Source organism: Pongo abelii, chromosome 12 (genome assembly GCF_028885655.2).
Source record: "Pongo abelii isolate AG06213 chromosome 12, NHGRI_mPonAbe1-v2.0_pri, whole genome shotgun sequence".
In the NCBI taxonomy this organism is placed as follows: domain Eukaryota; kingdom Metazoa; phylum Chordata; class Mammalia; order Primates; family Hominidae; genus Pongo; species Pongo abelii.
Genome location: NC_071997.2, coordinates 51902344 through 51922413, shown reverse-complemented (window position 1 = coordinate 51922413; position 20070 = coordinate 51902344). Strand labels below are relative to the sequence as shown.

Genomic DNA, 20070 nt, shown 5'->3' with positions numbered 1-20070 from the left:
GGTACCAAAAATAATGATGACGAGGATGACACTGATGGTGATGATACTGATGATAGTAATGACACTTACTGAACACTCACTGTGTACCCAGCATGTGCAAACTGTTTTGCATATATTAATACTAAACCTCCCAACACCTTGAAAGTCAAATTTTTAAGCCATCTCTAGATTAATAGGGGTTGAGTCATTTGCCCTGCATCACACAGCTGTTGTTCGGTAGAACTGGGGCTCATATTGAAGTCTGTTTTATTCCAAAGTCCAGTCATTTTTCATTCCCAGAGCCCTAAAGGCTGACAAACATGACAAAGGGAAGAGCACAAGTGTCATCTCATGATATGTGCTTAACTCACACCTTCGATAGGGTACAAATGTAATCTGCATTAACCAGCTCAAAGTTCAGCACCAGGTAAAGGCATTGCATTTACTTAGTGCTTCATCTTATTTGCGAGTACAGATATGTGGGCTTAGGCGATTACCTCCTTAGTTAATGACTTAATTGCCTTTTCAAGATTTGATCTTGATACTCAAATCATCTCCCCGCTACCAACCCTATTTTTGTTGGCACCTCAAAATCCATTTTGGGGCCTTTGTCCTTAGTTGCTGCCCAGGGTTCTCTGGTGATAGCATTCCAAGTGAGGGACATTTACCTGAAAGTGAGGCAAACAGTTAAAACCCCATGGCCTCCTTAACACAGGGATTGAAAACCTCCAAGCGATCACCAGAAATTTATGTTTGCTGTTAGAAAATTGCTTTGGGAAATGATGTGGATCAGAGAAGTAAATTTTCTGTCAAGATTAACTTTAGTAGTGAGCAAAGCAGAATTTGGGGGGAGAAAAAAAGATCCCTAGGTGTTTCATCACATTTGTATTAACATTCTTTAATATTTACCACACTCATACTTTTTGAGCCAAACTGTCAGTGAAGGCATTGAGCTACAGAGAAGATTCAGGAATTTCTCTGGAGAGGATACCTTCAGTCTCATTTTACAAACAGAAGCTGTTTATTACAGATGTGCTTCAAACAGGTGGCAGTTGTTGAAAGAATTAAGGTGAAAAATAAAATTCCTAAAAACCCCACCACACATAAACCAGGAATCCACTGCCTCTGGTCTGGCCCAGATTCTTCAGCCTGTTTCCAGAAATTGCTGTTATGCAGTCTGCACAGACGGTGGAGTGCTTGGACTAGGAAGGGAGGGGAGGAAACTTGGCAGGGCACCAGCTTGGAGCTCGATTTTTCTTCTTTTTTATTCCCCCCACAAAGAGCTGGGCCTGGTAGAAAATAAAACAAAAACAGATCCTTTTCCTCTCTCACATCTGCTTTCATCCCAGTTCTTTGGGGTTGGTGGCCCCGGATAAACCAGTGGAGCTCAGCAGGCTGCTCGCTGCTGAATGTGTTGCTGGATTTTGCTGCAGTTCAGTGCTGCTTGGCTGTGAGGTCCAAGAACACTGTTTCTCCTGGGCCGACAGATATGGGACCACAGTAGTAGCCTTTGTGTGAGGGTTCAGAAAAACAACGCGTGCACTTTTAAGATGGGAGTAATATGATGCGATAAATGGTTAATTAAGCCGAGATGGACTTCTTTCCCACCTTCTTCCAGAAGTCTCCATTTAAGCTCTTAGAAGATCTAGCAGGTATATGCTGCAGATGAGAGGTCTGCTCAGAGAAGGACTGGGGACTGAATCTGTTGACAGAACTGGGAAGAACCATTATGTTAAAATAAATAAATAAATAAAAGGCAGTCACCTGAGGCAAGTGTCAAAGCATCTGTAGTGGCTAAGGGATTTTTGTAACTTCTCTCTTAACATTCCAGTTGCCATTGACTAACAGAGAGGGTGCTATTCTTCATCCTGTTTACTAATTATTCTGCAATATTACTTGCCCTACTAATCTCTACCCCAGTTCTCGCCTCTTTAGAGATAATTTTTATATTACCGATTTAGTGTTCTCATTAAAGAAACCTCTTAAATCCTCTTCTTAGCTTCTGCCTCTAGGAACCAATTGCTCCTAATGCCATCCACATTTCCCTTGAGGCTATGTTTATAAACATAACATGTCACTCTACTGTGGTGATGGGGCAGGGGTGGGACTAATGCTGATTGAGAATGTACTATTGGCCAGCAATTTGGCCAACTCAACGCACATGTTCTCTGATAATCTTCCTAAAAACCAGCAAGGCAGCCACTGATATGACCATTTTACAGGTGTGGACACCCAGGTTCACAGAATCACACTAGTGACTGCCTAAGGCCACTTAGCCCACTTGGGTCAGTCTGTGTTATATGGTAGGGAAAAAAGTCAACTGACAGGAGGGACTTCTTCCTAATAAGAAGCCAACAGTGTATTTGCCTCCCTGCTCCCTGCTACGGATGATGGAGTAATGAAGGACTTAATTCACAGCGGTGACCAAGAGCAGGAATTTAAATCCCTGTGGAGGAGAGTTTGAAGGATATGGCCCTCAAAAGTCACTGTGTGTGAGGGGACAACCACAGAGCTCAGGTCCTCATCACTCTCCTCCCACTGCCTTAAATCTTTGTGTAGGACCTCACAGTTTTTGAAGTTCTGTCACTCACATGATCTCATTTGATCCTTACCAGATCCTTGTGAAGCAGGCTGAGCAAGGATTGTTTTCTGAATTTTATAGACAAGGGAATTGAGGTCCAGAAAAGTGCTGATTTGTCTAAGCCAGCAAATGGCAGAAGCTCTGTCTAATTAATTCCATGCCAGATAGTTTTTTAGTACATCATGAAGCCTCCAAATAAAGACAACTCTGGGATGTGTTGAGTGCAGAAGGAACTGATAAGACAAAGTCCCTCACATGAAACTGTCCAAATATTCTCAGTCCTGGTTTGGAATACTGAAGTACCCAAACTTCCTTGACCTTCTCATTTCTTCCCCAGTGATTACCATGGGTAAGAAAAAAACAGCAAAAAGTAAAAGCATCACGGGAACCTCACCATGGTGAGGTTGGTGAGGTTCCCGTGATGCTTTTACTTTTTGCTGTTTTTTTTCTCCCACATGGTAATCATTATCTAGCTCAGTGTTTCCCAGCCATTTTTTTTCATTCTCCCACCGCCCCCTTGAAAATACTACTTAGACATTTTTTTCCTAATTACTCCCCCTCCCTGAAATCTTAATACCACAGATACGTTGTATATCTTTTTATGTACTATATGTATATCTGTGTTTTACCCCCAAAATTAGTACAATTTATTTCACCCACATAAGAAACAATGTTTGCTCCCTCAGTGCCATTTTGCTCTTGTGAATGCCTGGTGTAGCTCATAACTATGAATTCAGAAAAAAGAAAAGAAGGAAGGAAGGATGGAGGGAGGGAAAGAAAAAATGAAGGGAGAGTAGAAAACAAACAAACAATAAAACAAGCCAGCAATGACATAAAACACTAAACTGACGATGTCCTCAATTTCCCAACAGCTCTAGCATTCCCTGCTAGCATAGATTCAAGTACTGGGGTTTCACTATGGCCAAAGCATTGCCAATATTTCTGTCCAAAGCTGGGACGGAGCATGCTTTAATCATTCTGTGAGTGAATCCCAAAGAACAAGGTGTGGCTTGAAACACATTCAACTTTTGGTATCTCAATTCCCTAGTTGCAAAAGAGAATGTTCCCTCTGACCAAAGATAGTTTTTCCTTGTGGGATTTAGTAGATATCTAAAGACGCTGGAGTCTTTCCCTTGGGGGAAGTTCATCGCTTTGCCTGTTGATAAGTTTGCCTGTTAGCAAAGGAGAATGCATAGAAAGTTACTCTTACTTTTATTTTCTCCTCCTTAACTTCATACCCTGCCTAATAAATTGGAGAACTTGAAGGAAAGTCAGAATTCACCACTACAGACCTAAGAAAGAAAGGCCTGGACAGGTGGAACTGACTTGCTCAAGGGCCAGGAGCAAATTAGTGTCAAAGCTGGGACATGGAGTTTGCCTCTTGATACAGGTCCTCCTCTGCCAGAAGAAAGGGTCAACCTCAGATGTGTACTTCATCGTCTGTTAAATTTCCTTGAGCAGCATCCAACTATGGCTGTGAGTACACAAAGAAAAAGCTTCTTTAAATAAACACCAGCAAATCTGCTTCAGCCGAAGATGTATGCTTAGTGTCCCGGGGGCCAGTATGATTTAATATTGCCAATATTAAATAAGAGTTTGGGAGCTGGATAACAATTGCAAGCTGGGTAGCAGTTTTTCACCTCCAGAAATTGACTACAGATAGCAAACAGCTCAGATGTGGAAATGAGTTTTTCCACATCACCAGAAGGCCCATGTAGCTGGCTGCTAGCCTTCAGCTCCTGTGAAAACTGGAAGATATGTGTGCACAAATGTGTGTGCACATGGCCACGTGTATTCCAGAATCAGGTTCACCAGGGCTGCCAGATCACAGTGGTAAAGGCAAGTCACTAAAGAACCAGAACAAAGTCAGTGAGTGGTGTATGGGCTAAGGCCTGGCCAGTTAGAAAGCTGGGAAGGAAGCCATGTGTAGTCTTTGCAACTCCAGACTTCACTGCCTCCATATCCCTCTTTTAGGCCCAGTGCTTTCAGGAATTCAGGTTTTTGAGTCTCATCCTATCACAGAAGAAAATGGTGACAGTCTAGCTTTGCAGGATGACAATCCTGGTTACACCCTGGTTCAACCCCTTCCTGGCTATGTGACCTTGTTTTGTTTATCTTTTATTTAGAAAACACTTATCTAGTACTTGCCACATGCCAGACACCATTCTAAGCACTTTATAAGGAATAGCTCTTTCATTCTCACTAACAATGGGCTTAATTCTTATAACAACCCTATAAATATAGGTTATATATTATATATATAATATAATATAATATAATATAGAGGAAGGAACTGAGGATCAGAAAGGTTAAGTGCCTTGCCAAAGTCACTCAACCAGAATTTGAACCCAAGGAATGTGTCTCCCTTGACACATCCTACCATGGTAAGTGACCTTGGGCAAGTTGTTGACCCCCCAACCTCAGTTTACCTGTTTGCACAGGGAGGATGCTAATACTACTCTGAACAAGGAGGGATGAAGGCTTTTTGCAGGGCTTAAATGAAAAAATCTTAAGGATTTCACAGGTTGCCAGGCACCTAGCAAGTAAAATATATGATTAACACTCCTATAGGTGGAGGTCACGTTTCATAAATGGATCAGGAAGAAGTGGAGGCCTCTTCTGCATACTCTCATGGTGAGTCTGATAGGCCTATGCCAGCAGAGTCCTCTTGAGAATGCCTCACCTTCACAGGTGCGATCATTTATAAGTTAAATCGTTCTATTGTTCACTCCGCAAATGTTGACTTAAGCTCTGAACAAGAAATGTTGTGCTACTTTGATTGAATGAGTTGAGCAATATAATCAGAAGTTAAAAGCATCTGAGTGATATGTTATCATTAGTGGCATTTCAGTTATAATGTAGTTTCTTCTTTTCTTTCCTACAGCATGTTTGCTCTTTTTTTTTGTACCTTTATGATTTTTGAAATAATATGCAAAAAAGATCAGTATGAAACACTCAGATAAAAAATGGCCTGGACAGCAAAGCAGTGCTGCTGCATTCTGAGAAGTCCCATTATTTTTAGAACAAAAATTAAAAAAAAAAAAGAAACACAGTCTCAGTTGCAGGGAAATATAGATTTCACCATAAATGCAATCACTATGGAGCAGAGACAGTGAGGCAAAATAACAGAGTGAGTGGTTGTTCTGCAGCTGAGGGACAAATGACAGAATTGCCTTGGCCAGCTGAAGACAGATTGTTGCATTGTTCCATTAATTGTGTGTAACTTGGCTTTTCCAGACCTTTCTGTGGCAGACTAATCCAGCTCTGTGTGCTGCTGAGCCATCTCACTTTTACTGAAGGCTGCCTACAATATCTCTGAGATAGAGAGCCCTGCTACACATAGTTTGCAATATTGAGAGTTCTTCACTGAGGATAAATATGCTGATGGTGAACACCTAAAAATATGTGATTTTTAAAGAGGACTTTGGTTTAAGGAGGTAAAATATGACAGAAGATCCAGTCTTTATCCTGGCTTTACTTTAAGCCCCATAAACTGTTGACTAATCTGCTCTTGTAAGAGCATTCACTTGTGTTGTTTCATTTAAGGGGAACAAGGTCAGATGTCCTGGCCATATGTATGCCACCCGTCTGTTTAAGTGCCTGAAATTCCAGCATTAGAGTGATTTCCTTTGTATATTTCCCCCAAAGATCCTTGTTTAAGTTGCAAAAATCCCCGGAGTAGAATTATCACCACTCCACCGATCAGTGTTCTACTAGGATTTATGTTTACATTCTTGGAAGAGCTGGTGGCAAATCTGTGGATGCAGTGGACTGAGTGGAAAGGGAATATTTTGGTGTTAGGGGTATTTGGAAAGAATTGATGCCTATTTGGCTGTCTCCTGGGTGTCATGGAGTCTCCTTTGGCAAAGAAAAGAGTGTCAGGCTTGGGATTGGGGTGGAGACACAGAGGGGCAGTGGTGAAACTATGATGTCAAACTTCGTAACTGCAGGACTTCAGTTGCAGGAGGTGTAGGAGCCTGTGTGCAATGGGTTTTCCAGGAATCCTCCTAAAGAAGTTATTGATTTGTATATTTTGAGCAGGACTGGCTTTACCTCATAATGACACAACCAATCAGAGAAGGAAAGGAAGGTGGTAGAGGGAGAAGGACCCAGAATTTAGAAGAGACATTTCTCAGTGCCAGCCTAGCACTAAAAATGACCTTGGGCAAGCTACTGAACCTTTTCAGATTTGAGTCTTCTTGTCTTAAAAATGGGACAAGTTTATGTCTGCCTTGTGAAATTATTGGGAGAGTAAAAACAAATATAAGAATAATTCTAAACAGCACTTTGTAAACTAGAGTGCTCAGAGACTAATTCTAAGTACACCGATGCTTGCACGTCTTTCTTCTATCAGTGCCACCAGATGGAGTCAATGGCAGGAGGTGGGAAGGTGACTCCCTTCTCCCTGCCATGTAGCCCATGTAATCTGACATCATGGAGCCCTGATCCCATGGAACCCAGGCACCAGCCAACCATATATTTTTAAAGAGCTGCAGTCAGACTTTTGGATCTTGTAGATTGCTGAGTTGTCCATGCTGTGAGTAGGTAACCTGCTAGCTCAGTGCTTCTCAGCCTTGGCTAAACTTTGGAATCACCTGGGAAGCTTAAATAATAACAATAATAATAATAATAATAATAATAATAATTTTCCTCACCAAGGCCACACCCCAGACCAGTTAACTCACAATCTGTTGAGGGTGGGGTCCAGAAGTCAGTATTTATTGAGGCTCCCAAGTGGTTCCAGTGTGCAGCCAGGGTTGACAAGCACTCTGCTAGCTGAGCAATAGAGAAATAAGATGCAGCTAGAGAACTAATTCCTTCTTCTCATAACATGAGGGAAAATAACTTTGCAACATTACATGAAGAACAGACAAATAGCTAACCTGGTGGACCAGAATAAAGAAATGATTGAAAAGGATTGAGGAGTCAGTGTAATCACAGCTGCTTATGATAACTTGAGTAGCATAAAACACAGATCTTGAAACTCTCTCCTCTTCCTCTCTTTTTCTTTTTCCTTTCTGTTTTGTTTTGTTCTCTTTTCTCCTCTCATCTCCTGCTCCCTCCCACCTTGCCTTTTTTTCTTCTCAATCTCTCTTTCTCTCTCTTTCCCTCCCATCCCATACCCCATTTTACTAGAAAGGTCTGTCAACTCCTAATATCCATTGTGGCCACTTACAATGTAGTATGTCATTTTGAGAGTCCTGAACAAATTTTTTTTTTTTAATGGGTAGGGGGCTACTTCACAGCACATCCCTGTGTCTCAGGTCTCATGTGCGGGTGAGTGTGTGTGTCCTCTCTAGGATTCCCTTTCATCTCTTCCTGCATATTCTAAAAACCCGATTCTCCCACCCATACATGCCTGAGCTTTCTCATCTTCTCCTCTGTTTTCCAGCATGTCCACCTACTTCTCTGAAGCCCCTGACTCTCAGTGAATTTTTTTTAACCTATATCTGCTCATTAATATTCAGGCAAGCCTGATGAATCAGAATGTCTGGAGGAATAGGAATTCAGGGGAATTTTAATTTTCTGGTTAAGTGACACTCTCTTGAAAACCACTTTTGTTTCAGGTTTTATTGTGGGGAAAAAATGGTAAAATAGAAGCTCCAAACTGGAAAGGTTCTTAGGGAATATCTGGAAGAATCCTTCTAAAAGTAGACACAGAGACCAATTGCAGTAAGATGATTAACAGATGATCCCAGGCATGTAAATGACAGTACTATGTCTAAAGATGATGACTCCTGACTTCTAGACCCTATTTCTTCCAGAGCGCTTAACTTGACCTGCCCTACAGAAATGTTATGATTAACCAGAACCAAATGTGAATTATATTCTTTTAAGTGAATTCTCTAGTTCCTTATAATTTCATCTGTCCATGAACCTCGCTCATCTGTGTTGCCTGTCTGTCCCCAGATGGATTTCAGTTTGCAATTCTTGTATCTCTAGACTATCCTGTTTCTAAGGACTGAGATCATTTCCCTAAATATGTGCACCCTACTCACCAGACTGAGCACATTGATTTTTTTCTAGCTTATTTTTTTTTAGTTTTTTACAATTATTGCGGGTACATAGTAGATGCATAAATTTATGGGGTACATGAGATATTTTGATAGAGGCATGCAATGTGTAATAATTGCATCATGGAAAATGAGGTATCTATCACCTCGAGCATTTATTTTTTAGCACACTGATTTTTAAAATAGAGGTTCATCACTACCTCACATACATTACATTTTTGGTTGGGGAAAAAGAAGGCACAGGCTGGTGGATTGGATTTGTTCAGACTGCAGAACCCCTCCTGGAAGGAATATCAAGTTTCTCATTTTCCTTCTTGTTAATTAAATCTCCACTGTTAACTTGATTTTTTTCCCCTGTTTCCGAAATGAGGTATTGCTAAAGAAAAAGTGGGTCAATTGAGGGTTCTGACTAGTTTTGTCCTAGTTAATTTAAGTTTTGCCATATGTTCTTTGAGAAGCATGTGTTAACTATGTGTTAACTTTTGCTGATTATCAGCGAACCTAAGGGCTTTTAATTTAGATTTCCAGTTACCTGGCAAGAGAAAGACTTAAAAGGAATAAGTCTAGGTAAATCTAAAACTAACTCAGAAGTAAGACCACTCCTTGTAAAGCTGAAGCACAGCATGATGCTTTAGATAGCACCATTACTTTCTGTCGTGGAGCAGGGTTTTTCAACTTCAGCACTCTTGACATTATAGGTCAAATAATTATTTGATGTGGGGGATGTCCTTTGCTTGTAGGATGTTTCACAGTATCCAGACATCTACCCACTGGATACCAGTAGCACCATCTCACCCATGCATAAAAATTTTAAATGTCTTCAGACACAAACAAGTAAATGTCCACTGGGTGGCAAATTTGCCCCTGGCTGAGAACCACTACCATAGACACATGATCCATTTAATCACTAAGGAAGAAATGCAGATAAATCCCTGACAATAACATATGGATGTCTATACTTTACTCTCTCTCAGTCCAAAATCCTATTTTAAGGGGTTGGACTGAATGTACTGGCCATTTCTTCTCCTGGAACCCCGGAGAAGTCTCCTCCATTGGCAGAGTCCTGCATTGCCCAATTACCAGTCACCAGAGCAAACAAGTCGTGGTCAGCATTCCTGGATTTGAGCATTGTGCCCATGGCATTCAACAAGAATGTGTTGAGCATGTGTCCTGTTCCCAGTCTAGTTCTAGGCTCTTTGTTAGGTGTAGGAGTGGAGGGACAACCATTGAAGGAATAAAGAAACAAGGTGTAGTGAAAAGGCCACCAAGTCAATTAGCACATCACAGTGCTTCCAGTCACTGTCTGGGTGACTTTGCACAATGTACCTGACCTCTGTAAGCCTCAGGTTCTTCATGTGAAGATATGGTTGCTAGCACCTCCCTCACTTATTGTGATCTAGATAAAGGCACCATACCAGCGACCGCTCAGTAAATTGTATTTCTCCATCTCATTTATATCTTTGTCTAAACTGTGAGAATGCAATTGCCAGGCCCTTCACTTTGAGAAAAAAAAGCAAAGGTCTTCAGAAATTGTGTCCAGTTGAGCAAGGCCAGGAGATGGTGCCCAATCAGAAGTAAGAATTTTGCCTCCTGAATCCCAGAAAAGAAAAAAAAATCAGAGTAGAGCATTCTTTAATGGAAAAATATGTTTCTTAACCCTGAGGTGGACAATACTCTCAAAAAATATATTCCCATTTGCTGGCTCTTCCCACTAGATAGCAGGTTACACTCTGCTGTGGCATAAGGAGCCCAGAAGTTCCCCAGCCTGCAAAGCATCTACCTACTCATTAACTAATGCCTGAAAATACCATCAGCCATATCAGTCCTTCATATCTTAACCGTCACTGATTTTATCAGATCCTTTCATGAATAAAAGTTTGATTATGAAGAAGAAAGTATTAGGGTAATTAGTGCTAGAAGGTAGTTACATAATGGTCACCTGCCTGCGTGTGTATGTGTGTGTGTGTGTGGGGGGGGTGGTTATATATGTATGTGTGTGTGGTACTATGTGGTTTTATATATATATATACACACACACACACATATGTGTGTGCGTGTTTGTGTGTGTGCTGTTATATATACAGAGATAGATTGAGAGGTAGGAGTGTGTGTGTATATTTCAGAAGCAGATTTAATGGTCATATTCTAGCTAATTCCTTTTTTTTTGACATTCTAAACCTATCTCAAAATATATTTCAGAAGCACATTTAATGGTCATATTCTAGCTAATTCCTTTTTATTTGACATTCTGTCAATGGCAGACCCAAATCAGCCAACATCACCACTCATCTAGAGGAGATGATTTATGTTTATTTTGACTACCCTGAAACATTATGACACTCTTGCTCCAAAACAGATATAATTTCTGGTTCTTTGATAATTTTCTTTGTGAGAGGGGTATGTGATGATGTTCCTTCTACCATCTCATGTGATCCATCAATGCCCTTTTCTACTGGGCCATGTCAGATAGACTAGGCATCAAACTTGCTGACAGGTCGACTAAAATAAGCCAGAAACACAAGTGGCCCCTAATCCTACCAGAGATCTGTGTGTACTTGCTTGGAAAACTTGGGAGGAATAACAAGTGGCATTTGCCCCTCTGATTACTTACACATACTCATAAATGTGTTGTTGATGCTAAATCATACCAAATGTCTGCCTTCTTGAAGGCAGAGAGAAAAGATAGGGCACTCTTATACTTTGATGAGTTCAGAAGAATATTTTTAAATGGTTGAGAAAACTATTTCCTTTTACTGGAATAACCTTTCCTTTGTAATGGCAACTTTGTAGTCTTGGGAGTATGGGCTGCATTGTGGGTAGGTGGTCTCAACTATTAATATCAAGGCTAAGATCTGAGCATCAGGGACTGCCTATTTTTTCTGAGTGCAGCAAAGGACAGGTCTCATTTAACCTGCTTCCTCTGTTCCAACCTAAAAAACTACTAGGTCTAAGACTGGTGTGAGAGTGTCATTTGTCATGTGAAAAGACTTTTTTTCTATATAAATATTCGAAAAACCTCAATACCATTGCTGAACTTTAATCAGCTGGGAAGGTACTGCAAATGGAGGGTCAATCCATCACAATGCCCAGGACGAGACGTGAACTGTGGCCTTAAGTTCTTTTCAGATAGCACAGGATAATGAGATTAGCACCCTCTGTGGGAAGAATAAAAAAAAGGTGCTACACCTTTAAAAATTAGATTCTCGTGTAAATGCTTAGTAGTTTGCTTAGAGGGGTCAGAGCAAGTTTCTTGAAGCTTAAAGATTAATTAATTTGAGAAAGAAAAGATTTCAAGTGTTACAAAACCTTAGTTAAAACTACCACCTTCCCTTATTCCTGCCATTTCCCCCCACCTCCCCCCACCAATCTCCAGAGCTAGAGGCACACAGGCATGAAATGATGTGAGCTAAATTCCTGTTTGTGTAGACAACATTTGCTTGCCTACAAAGACACACAACGCAGAAACATACAGACACACACACAAAGTAAGAACATAGCTTTCTATGGTCATCATTTGCTCTTAAGCTCCCACATTGCAGATTCCTCTTTCCAATGGTTCTTCATGAAATGCGTATGGACTTAAGATCTTCCACATACATGACGTTTAATCATGGCGGGGTGGGAGGTATAGCATAAAACAAAGCACGATTATTCTCTCTCTTTCTTATGGCCACCTTGAAACAAGAAGAGTGAAAGATAAAAATGTCTTGGGGATAGGAGATAAACTACAGTTTCCAATATTCAGATTTCTAGAGGGTAGGAGGGGACTTGTGGTTCTGATGCTTGCCAGAAAGGTTTTGCTTCTGAAAGCTTTCCCTGTAAGCACACCCACACAGCTCTTTAATGCACCAAGCCAAAGCAGCGTTGGGCGCTGGATTCCTGTAGCCTTCCTATGAGATGGTTAAGTTCACGGAATCCAAGGAGCCCTCCTTCAGTTGCTACAATTTTTTTTTTTCTAAAAAAGGTATGCCGTCTTCTAGAGGAGGTCGCTTTAGTAGGGTTTTAGGTAAGGCACATCCCTGAGAGAATCTTTTTCCTGCTACCCCTGCTCTCAGAGTGGTATGCTATTTAGAAAGGCAAACCCAAATGATTATGCTTAAATTCAAAACCCCCTCCTCAAAGTTATCAAACAAAGCACCTCTCTTCTAGAACACTAACAGTCTGAATGGGTGTCATGTGCATGATGTGTGTCATAATGTCACGTTTTAATTATAAATAAAGCAAGATGAAGTTTCCTGGCCAGGAAAAATGAGCTGGGGTGTTGGGGGGGGTGTGTGTGTGTGTGTGTGTGTAAGAAGCTGTCTCCCAGGGCTTAACATCTTAAAAGACATTTGCAAAATATTTCTCTTGAAAGAGACTCTTAGAAATACTATTTTTAGGCATACTGGTTTCTCCATAGGTAAAAGAGAAACCTACCACCAGCCCTTAGCTTAAGGAAACCTTCTGGTGATACCATTCTGCATTTCAAAAAGCTGATTTTGCCTCCTAAGATTGGTAGCTGGAGACATTTGCATTTTGGGGGATGGTAGTGTGTGGTTCCCCATCCCCCCATCCCTCTTCCTGCTATTTGGACTTCTCTCTCAAAAAAAAGGAAAAACAAAAACAGAAAGATGCAACTCTTTAGTGTCAGTTAGAGAGGGAAGAGAAAGACTTAGGGACGTGGGCTACATTGGTTCAGCATCTGTCATCCATGACAGTTTATTTCAATCATACATTTGCTTAAATTGTCATCTGATGAAGGAGCCCTCCGTCCAATGCACACAGCCTTCCCCTTCCCGTCTCTGCACCCACTAACTGCCACTACCACCACCTCCTCACTCTTTAGTTCAATAGAAACTGAAATCTCAACGATGGACCTGGAAACCTATAGGGGTGAGAAGGAGCAATCATCAATCTCAACACAGAAAAAAGAAATAGGGAAAGCAAGCATTACACAAAAGGGCAATCTGAGAAGAGGCAGCTTTTCTGTCCTGGGTTAACAAATTATTCCCATCTCAGAAATATGCAAACACAGGATCAAACGATTTATCTTCTCCCACTCTCCCCACCCCATCACTGCTCTGTCACCTCTGCCCCTAAAGTCTCTTGCTACAAGTCATTACCCTGCAGGCATTCATCCTGAGGTAGGTTTTTCTCCTCATTCCCCATAGAAACTAGGAATGTGCTGTCACTGTTTGGGAGCCTAAGCTTGCTGCAGTCTTAGCAATGTGCTCCAGAAGCACAGCTTTCAGCCCTGAACATCGGGATTCTGCCTCCTTCCCCTCAGCCAGACCAAAGAGAGCAGTGAGCTGAGGGGTTCCCTTTAACAGGGGGTACAAGAAGGGCACAAATGCTACTAAGTCTGGTGAATCAAAGACTCAGGAGAATTAAGAACAGGTGGCATTTGGGGATGAGATTTTGAGTTGATTTGAAAGATGGTTACATTAAGTGCAAAAATGTTTCGTGTTCCTAGGAGAAACTGTCTGGCATTGCCTTTTAAAAACCATTTGCAATGCTCTCTGCTTTAAAGGCTGAGTAAGGGTGCCCAGTCCTCAGTCCACCTCTCAGTTGCCTGAAGGTGGTTAGATTGCACTGTCCCTGCCCCAGTAATATAAAGGGTCTTGCTGTTTTTCTTTTTCTAGTCCTTACACATGTGGAGTAAATTAATATAAATCATTAATCTGATAAGCTTTCTTTGCGCTTCTTTAAAATTTCAAATTGAATCTGACTACCTTGCTCCTGGATTTTCCTTCTGGCCCCTGGACAACTCCCCTCCCCACCCACCAAGGAAATTTTAACTGTTGCTTTTCTTGTAACACAGGTAACAATTCATTTAGGTTACACCAGTCTGTAAAAACTGTAAGTGCTATTTTATTTTAAACATTTTAGTTTACAAAAAAAAAAAAATCAATGATTGGTACCTTTTTTACACTCTCAGATTCCTGAATATGGACAGATCTTCAAAGGGAGGAAGGAGTTCTCATATGAAATTTAAGATAGACTGTCCTGAAGGTTGTGGGGTGGGGTTTTTTGTTGTGTTTTAATTCGTTTTTGTTTTTAAGACACAATAAAGCTAAAATGTCAAGTCTCTGGGAGAGATCCCCTTAAAGTTTCAGTCAAGGAGCATATCAGAGCACAGACAAGGAGACCCCAGCCTGGTGCCCGCCGGCCCGTCCCGGCTGCCCAGGCGTATTTGGTAGCGCATGGGTTGAGAGCCACTGGGACAATCACACCTCGCATTCCCTCGCGGGCTGCTGGTGGCAGGTACACGAGCCATACTCGTTGATGATCACCAGGGCTCCCTCAATGTGGTTCGGTTTGTAATCAACGTAGTATTCCTGGGCAGACATGGCAGCCATCTGATGCATGGTCTGTTTCTGCTTTTGCTTCCTGCGCTGCGTGACAAAGCACTGTCTGAGCTGCCTGAGGCTGGCTGGGAAACACTTCCAGGATACGTAGAGCACCAGGACCACGATGAGGAAGGAGAAGATGAGGGCCATGGTGCCCGTGACCACCTTGTGGATCTGCACGGCGTTCTCGGCGTGCTCGCCGCCTGGGAGAGCCACGGTGGCAGGCTCGAATGTGCCGTCGTGCTGCCCCTCCCCGCCGTCCGCGAGCGTGGTGGCCGAGCTGGCAGGGGGCCCCAGATCACTGCGGTTGGTGACGGCCGAGAGCAGGTGGCCGCTGGTGGGCTCGGCCCCATCCTCGCACAGGTGGAAGGCGTACACGGCGTCCAGGACGTCCTCGCCCTGTGCGTACTCCGGGCTGGCGCACTGCAAGTTGCCATCGTAGCGCCCCTGGAAGTTGCTGAGCCACGAGGCTAGGGCACACACGTTGCGCCCGCAGTCCCACAGGTTCCCGGCCAGGGTGATGCTTGTCAGGGACTTCCAAGAGTTGAGGATCCGGGGCTCGATGTAGGTGAGGCGGTTGGAGTCCAGCTGCAGGGACTGCAGGTGCGGCACGGTCTCGAACACATGGGGCTCCATGTATTCGATCTCGTTGCCCGACAAGTCCATTTTCTTCAGGTTCCAAACCCAGTCCAGCGAGCTGACCACAATGGCCACCTTGTTCCTCCGCAGGCAGAGCGAGTGCAGGGAGATGAGGCGCGGGAAGTGGGCGAAGTTCACCTTGACCAAGTCGTTATGCTCGAGGTGCAGCTCGGTGAGCTTAAACAAGCCGGCGAAAGAGTTGCGCGCCAGACTCTTGAGCTGATTGTATCCGATGTCGAGAAACTTGAGGCTGCGGCAGTCCTGGAAGATGCGCACGGGCACAAACTGGATGGCGTTGGCTCTCATATGCAGCGTGGTGAGCTTCCGCAGCCCGTGGAAGAGGTCGGGCGCGAGCGCCTGCAGCTTGTTGTACGAGAGGTCCACGCTGCGCAGGTTGGGCATGGGCCGGAAGGTGGTGTTGGGCAGTTGGGTGATCTGGTTGGAACTCAGCGTGAGTTCCTTAACTCGGCGCAGTTTCTGAAAGGCGTCCCCCTGCACCGAGCAGATGTGATTGTGATCCAGATAGAGCCACGTGAGCTGCATTAACCCCGTGAACTGGCCGGCGCGCAGCTCCGAGAGGCTGTTGTAGCGCAGGGACAAGCCCAGCAGGCCGGACAGGTTGTGGGGCGCCTCGGTGAGGTTGAGCGCCTCGCAGTACAGCAGCCGCCCCTCGCACCGGCACAGCTGCGGGCACCCGCTGGGGGCGGCGGGCAGCATCTGAAAGCAGGCCCCCAGCAGACACAAGACCACCCCCGAGGGCCTCCTCAGCAGCCAGTATAGACAGAGACCGAGCAGCAGGAAATCCATTAGCGAGAATCTTTCCAGAGAGACTGGAGAATGTCCATTGGAAGCGCTCGGTCAGAAATCTACATCATATTTTATTCCGAGGGAGGGGAAGCGGGGGAGGGGGAGAAAAGGGCAAAAAATCAAATAAATACATAGAAATAAAGAAGGACCCCCCTCCCCAAAAACCACACGTTCACCTCTAAGCATGCAGAAAGCTGGGCAGCATAGAAAGTTCACAGCCACGGAAAGATCAAAGAGATGGTGATTTGGTCCATGTTAGATGCTGCAGCAAAGAAAAGGGAGGAAAAAAAAATCTTCGGGAAAGAATTTAATTAAAAAGTGTCTTACCCACCCTTTTCCAGAGAGTGACAACCTCCATTCAGCTGCTCCCTTTGTGTGCAGGCTAATTATATGCAGGGCGAGAGAAGACCCCTCTGTGTTTCCGAGGCAGCCCCGGTCCGCGGCCGGCGGATCTGGCAGGCGCACAATGTCTCACTTTGCTGCTCGGCTCGGGGCTGCAAGGGCGGCCGGCGAGGCGGGGAGGCGACTTCTAGGACCCGCAAGTTTCCCAACTACGTGCCGGAGCCCGAGCTTCGCCTTCCTGCCGCCTTCCTTTCCCTCTGCAGTTCGGACTGTGACGTTGTGGGGGAAAAAAACTCCAAACTCGGGGCTCGCGACTCCCCAGGATTTGACAGTCTGGTTAATGTCCGTCATTGGAAACGACCACTGACCGGCGCCACCTTTTACTCCGCGGAGACAGCCTGCCATTCGCGCCCCGGGCAGCTGCAGAGAGCGGGCTCACTCATGCTTTGCGGGCGGCGGGCGGTGGGGAGGTGCGGGCGGCGGCGCGGGGAGCGGCGAGCGGCGCCCGGGCTCCTTCCCTCCACCAGGCAGTGTGCGGCGCGAGCTTGCACAGGCACCTACTGCTCACTGAGTGTCGTAAGCTGCTCAGGATTGTGCGTCTTCCCCGAACACCTCAGACATGGGCAGATTGAAAAGGGGTGGGCATAAAACCAACATTTTACCAAACCACTAAAGTAATATATGTTTTTTGATGAAACGGAAAACACTTTCAGCTTTTTTGTCCATATTTAAAAAAAAAAAAGGAGGGGGGAGGGAGGTGGAGGTAGGGGTAGCATCATCCACGACAAGATATTTCCAAGTGGGAAACTGAAATGTTCTGTGCTCTCCCCCTTCTCTTTTGGGGATATATTCCTTTCCCCTTTAAAACTGTCTACGTGTAAGAGATACGTAGGAATCTGTAGAAAAATCAACATTTGGACATTTGCTTTAGAAAAGCAACTTGAGAGGAGACACAGGAAGGCAATGATTTGGGGCTTGGCTAAGATTTTGGGGTTTTCCCCCCCTCTTGCGGGTACTGGAATTCTGCAGTCAGCCAGCCGTTTTTTGAGGTGGAAAGGGGAAATGCTTTCCAAACCCACCTAGTTTGGGAAGCCATCCCAGTCCCGGTGGTGTGAGATCCAGTGTGGCAAAAAGGTATGTCTGTGTACAGGGAGACTTGACTGAGATCCCTCCGGGGCTTCATCAGGCTCCACAGATACATATGGGGTACAGGGTGGATTAAAGAACGATTGTACTGTCTGACATGGGGAGGGCTGACCCTGACTTGTGCTGTTCATGGTGATTACTGGGCCCTGCAGTGCACCCCACTCCAGGAGAGTGTGAATGTGTAGGGATGTGGTAGTTTAAGCCATAATGAAGCCTACCCGTCTCCATACACACATCCTAATTAAGCTTTGAGACTGCACTAAATTGTGCCACTTTTTCCTCTGAGTATGACGAGAAGGCTTTGCCTCATTATTTCTATTCACAATCATTTATAGATAGGAGTCCTTACAATGAGCTCTCCCCCCACCTCCCCACACACACGCCTTGTGCCTACTGGTCTGGAGAGGGTCTGCCCTGGGGAGGGTCAGTTGGTCATCTGTTTAAACAAAATCCTCCAAGATGGTTGAGAAAGCCTGAGGGAAGTGAGTGTGAGCAAGCCTTCCTTCTTGACAAAGATGCCCAGGGAGATGGTAGGGAGAGTCACATGTGAGTCTCCAGCTCCACTCTTTGAATTCCTATCGTTTCTGCCTCTAAGGAAGTCAAAATCAGTAGGCATTATATGTAGTGGCACTTACTTTGATAAGAATGAGGGTGGATTACCAGAGCCAGGGTAGATAGACTGGACAAGTAACTGGATTGGTCCTTAGCATCTAAGCTGAAGAGGCCAACCAATGGAATCAAAGTCACCAAAGACTGGTGGTACTTTTCAGGAAAAGTCATATGAACAGGGGCATGAATCATTCCATTTTGTATTCATCTGAGCTCTGCCCTGGTCATTCATCTCTGAGATGTATCATTCAATTGGAAGGAACACAAATCTGAAATGTCCTAGACATCACATGCTGTCTTAGGAGTTAGAAGAGACATTAGAAAATCAACCCCCTTAATTCTGCACGTGACTAAACTGAGGCCAAGAGACATCGTGGTTTATCCAAGGTCATATAGCTTGCAACTGGCACAGATGGTTTTCTCTCTCTCTCTCTCTCTCTCTCTCTCTCTCTTTGCCATTCTTGATGATTGCCTCTCTGTCACTCTTGCTGCCTACCTAACTCTGGATCAGGCATTTGCATGTTTCATCCTGGCACCTCCAAGGTGCTGCGGAACACTTTAACAGACAGACAAACAAATTCACCATCAAGTGGTTTCACCTCTTGCCAAGACAATTATTTCTGACAGCAGGCCAGCTGATGGAGCCATAAACTCTAAAGGGTTGGGAGGTGGGGGAGGGGTGTTGAGCAGGCGCAGGCAGGGTTAAACAGCGGCCAGCCATTCAGCGAGTACTGTGAGTACACACCACCCAATCCCTAGGGTTGCTAGGAAAAAAAAATCCTCCTAATGCTGGCTGCTTGGCAAAGTGGTGACAGAGGCTGCCAAATGGGCAAGAAGAGGTCCCACTTTGGATGTCACTTGATTTGTAGAGCTGGTGCAGAGAGGCAGAAGAGTTGAGTGTTGGCAAGAAAGAAAGGGAATAAAATTAAATTCACTGATTTATATGTGAGTTTTCTTCTAAGTGTGCTACTCAAAACTTAGAAGATGCTCCTAGGCTGTAATTAAAATAAATAAATTATATATATATATAATATATAAATATATATTATATATATATTGCTTTTTGTATTATTATCCTGCAAATCATTTCATCTATATGGTATCTTTAAGCCTTTCCCACCTCTAATGTGGCAAGTTTGCATCTTTTCTACAGTTTTAAACCCCTTGGCAGAACCGTATACATTAACAGATTGAAATGAGCTTTATTGAAATTTAGCTATTCTAAGTCATCTAAGTTGCAGAATCCCAATTTATTATGTATTTAAAGCATACCAGCACTGATTAAATCAATGCAAATTAGGTTAAATAAGAACAACATGAATCGAGTGTTTCAGCAAAGTTGAGTCGAGAAACGACAACTTTTGAGTCACCACAGCAAGTCGATATGGCTGTTTTTCATGAGTTTTAATTTCATGCCTGTAAGTGTCCAATGAACTAAAAAAGGAAAAAAAAGAAAGAAAAGCTCACCTAAAGTTTTTTCTTTCCTCCTGCTTATTCTCTCATATGTCTTTACCTGTCTTTTGAAAATATCTGATCCACCAGGTTACAATGTAGCTATTGCATGTACTGGATCAATCTCTTCTTCCTGGGTGACCATAGATTTCTGTTGGCAAACTTCTTCTTC

At 43.8% G+C, this 20070-nt stretch overlaps 2 protein-coding genes across 11 annotated transcripts in view; one reads left to right on the top strand and one right to left on the bottom strand.

The window, feature by feature from the left end:
• The window catches only part of CTNNA2 (catenin alpha 2), a 1140166-nt gene that overhangs the window by 779932 nt on the left and 340164 nt on the right, over positions 1-20070 (top strand).
• Positions 979-17267, bottom strand: LRRTM1 (leucine rich repeat transmembrane neuronal 1). 3 transcript variants are annotated; one of them, NM_001133111.1, is given in 3 exon segments: positions 979-1693; positions 14475-16408; positions 16681-16956. In NM_001133111.1, a coding segment is annotated over 1 exon segment (1569 nt). In that variant the 5' UTR covers positions 16350-16408; positions 16681-16956; the 3' UTR covers positions 979-1693; positions 14475-14780.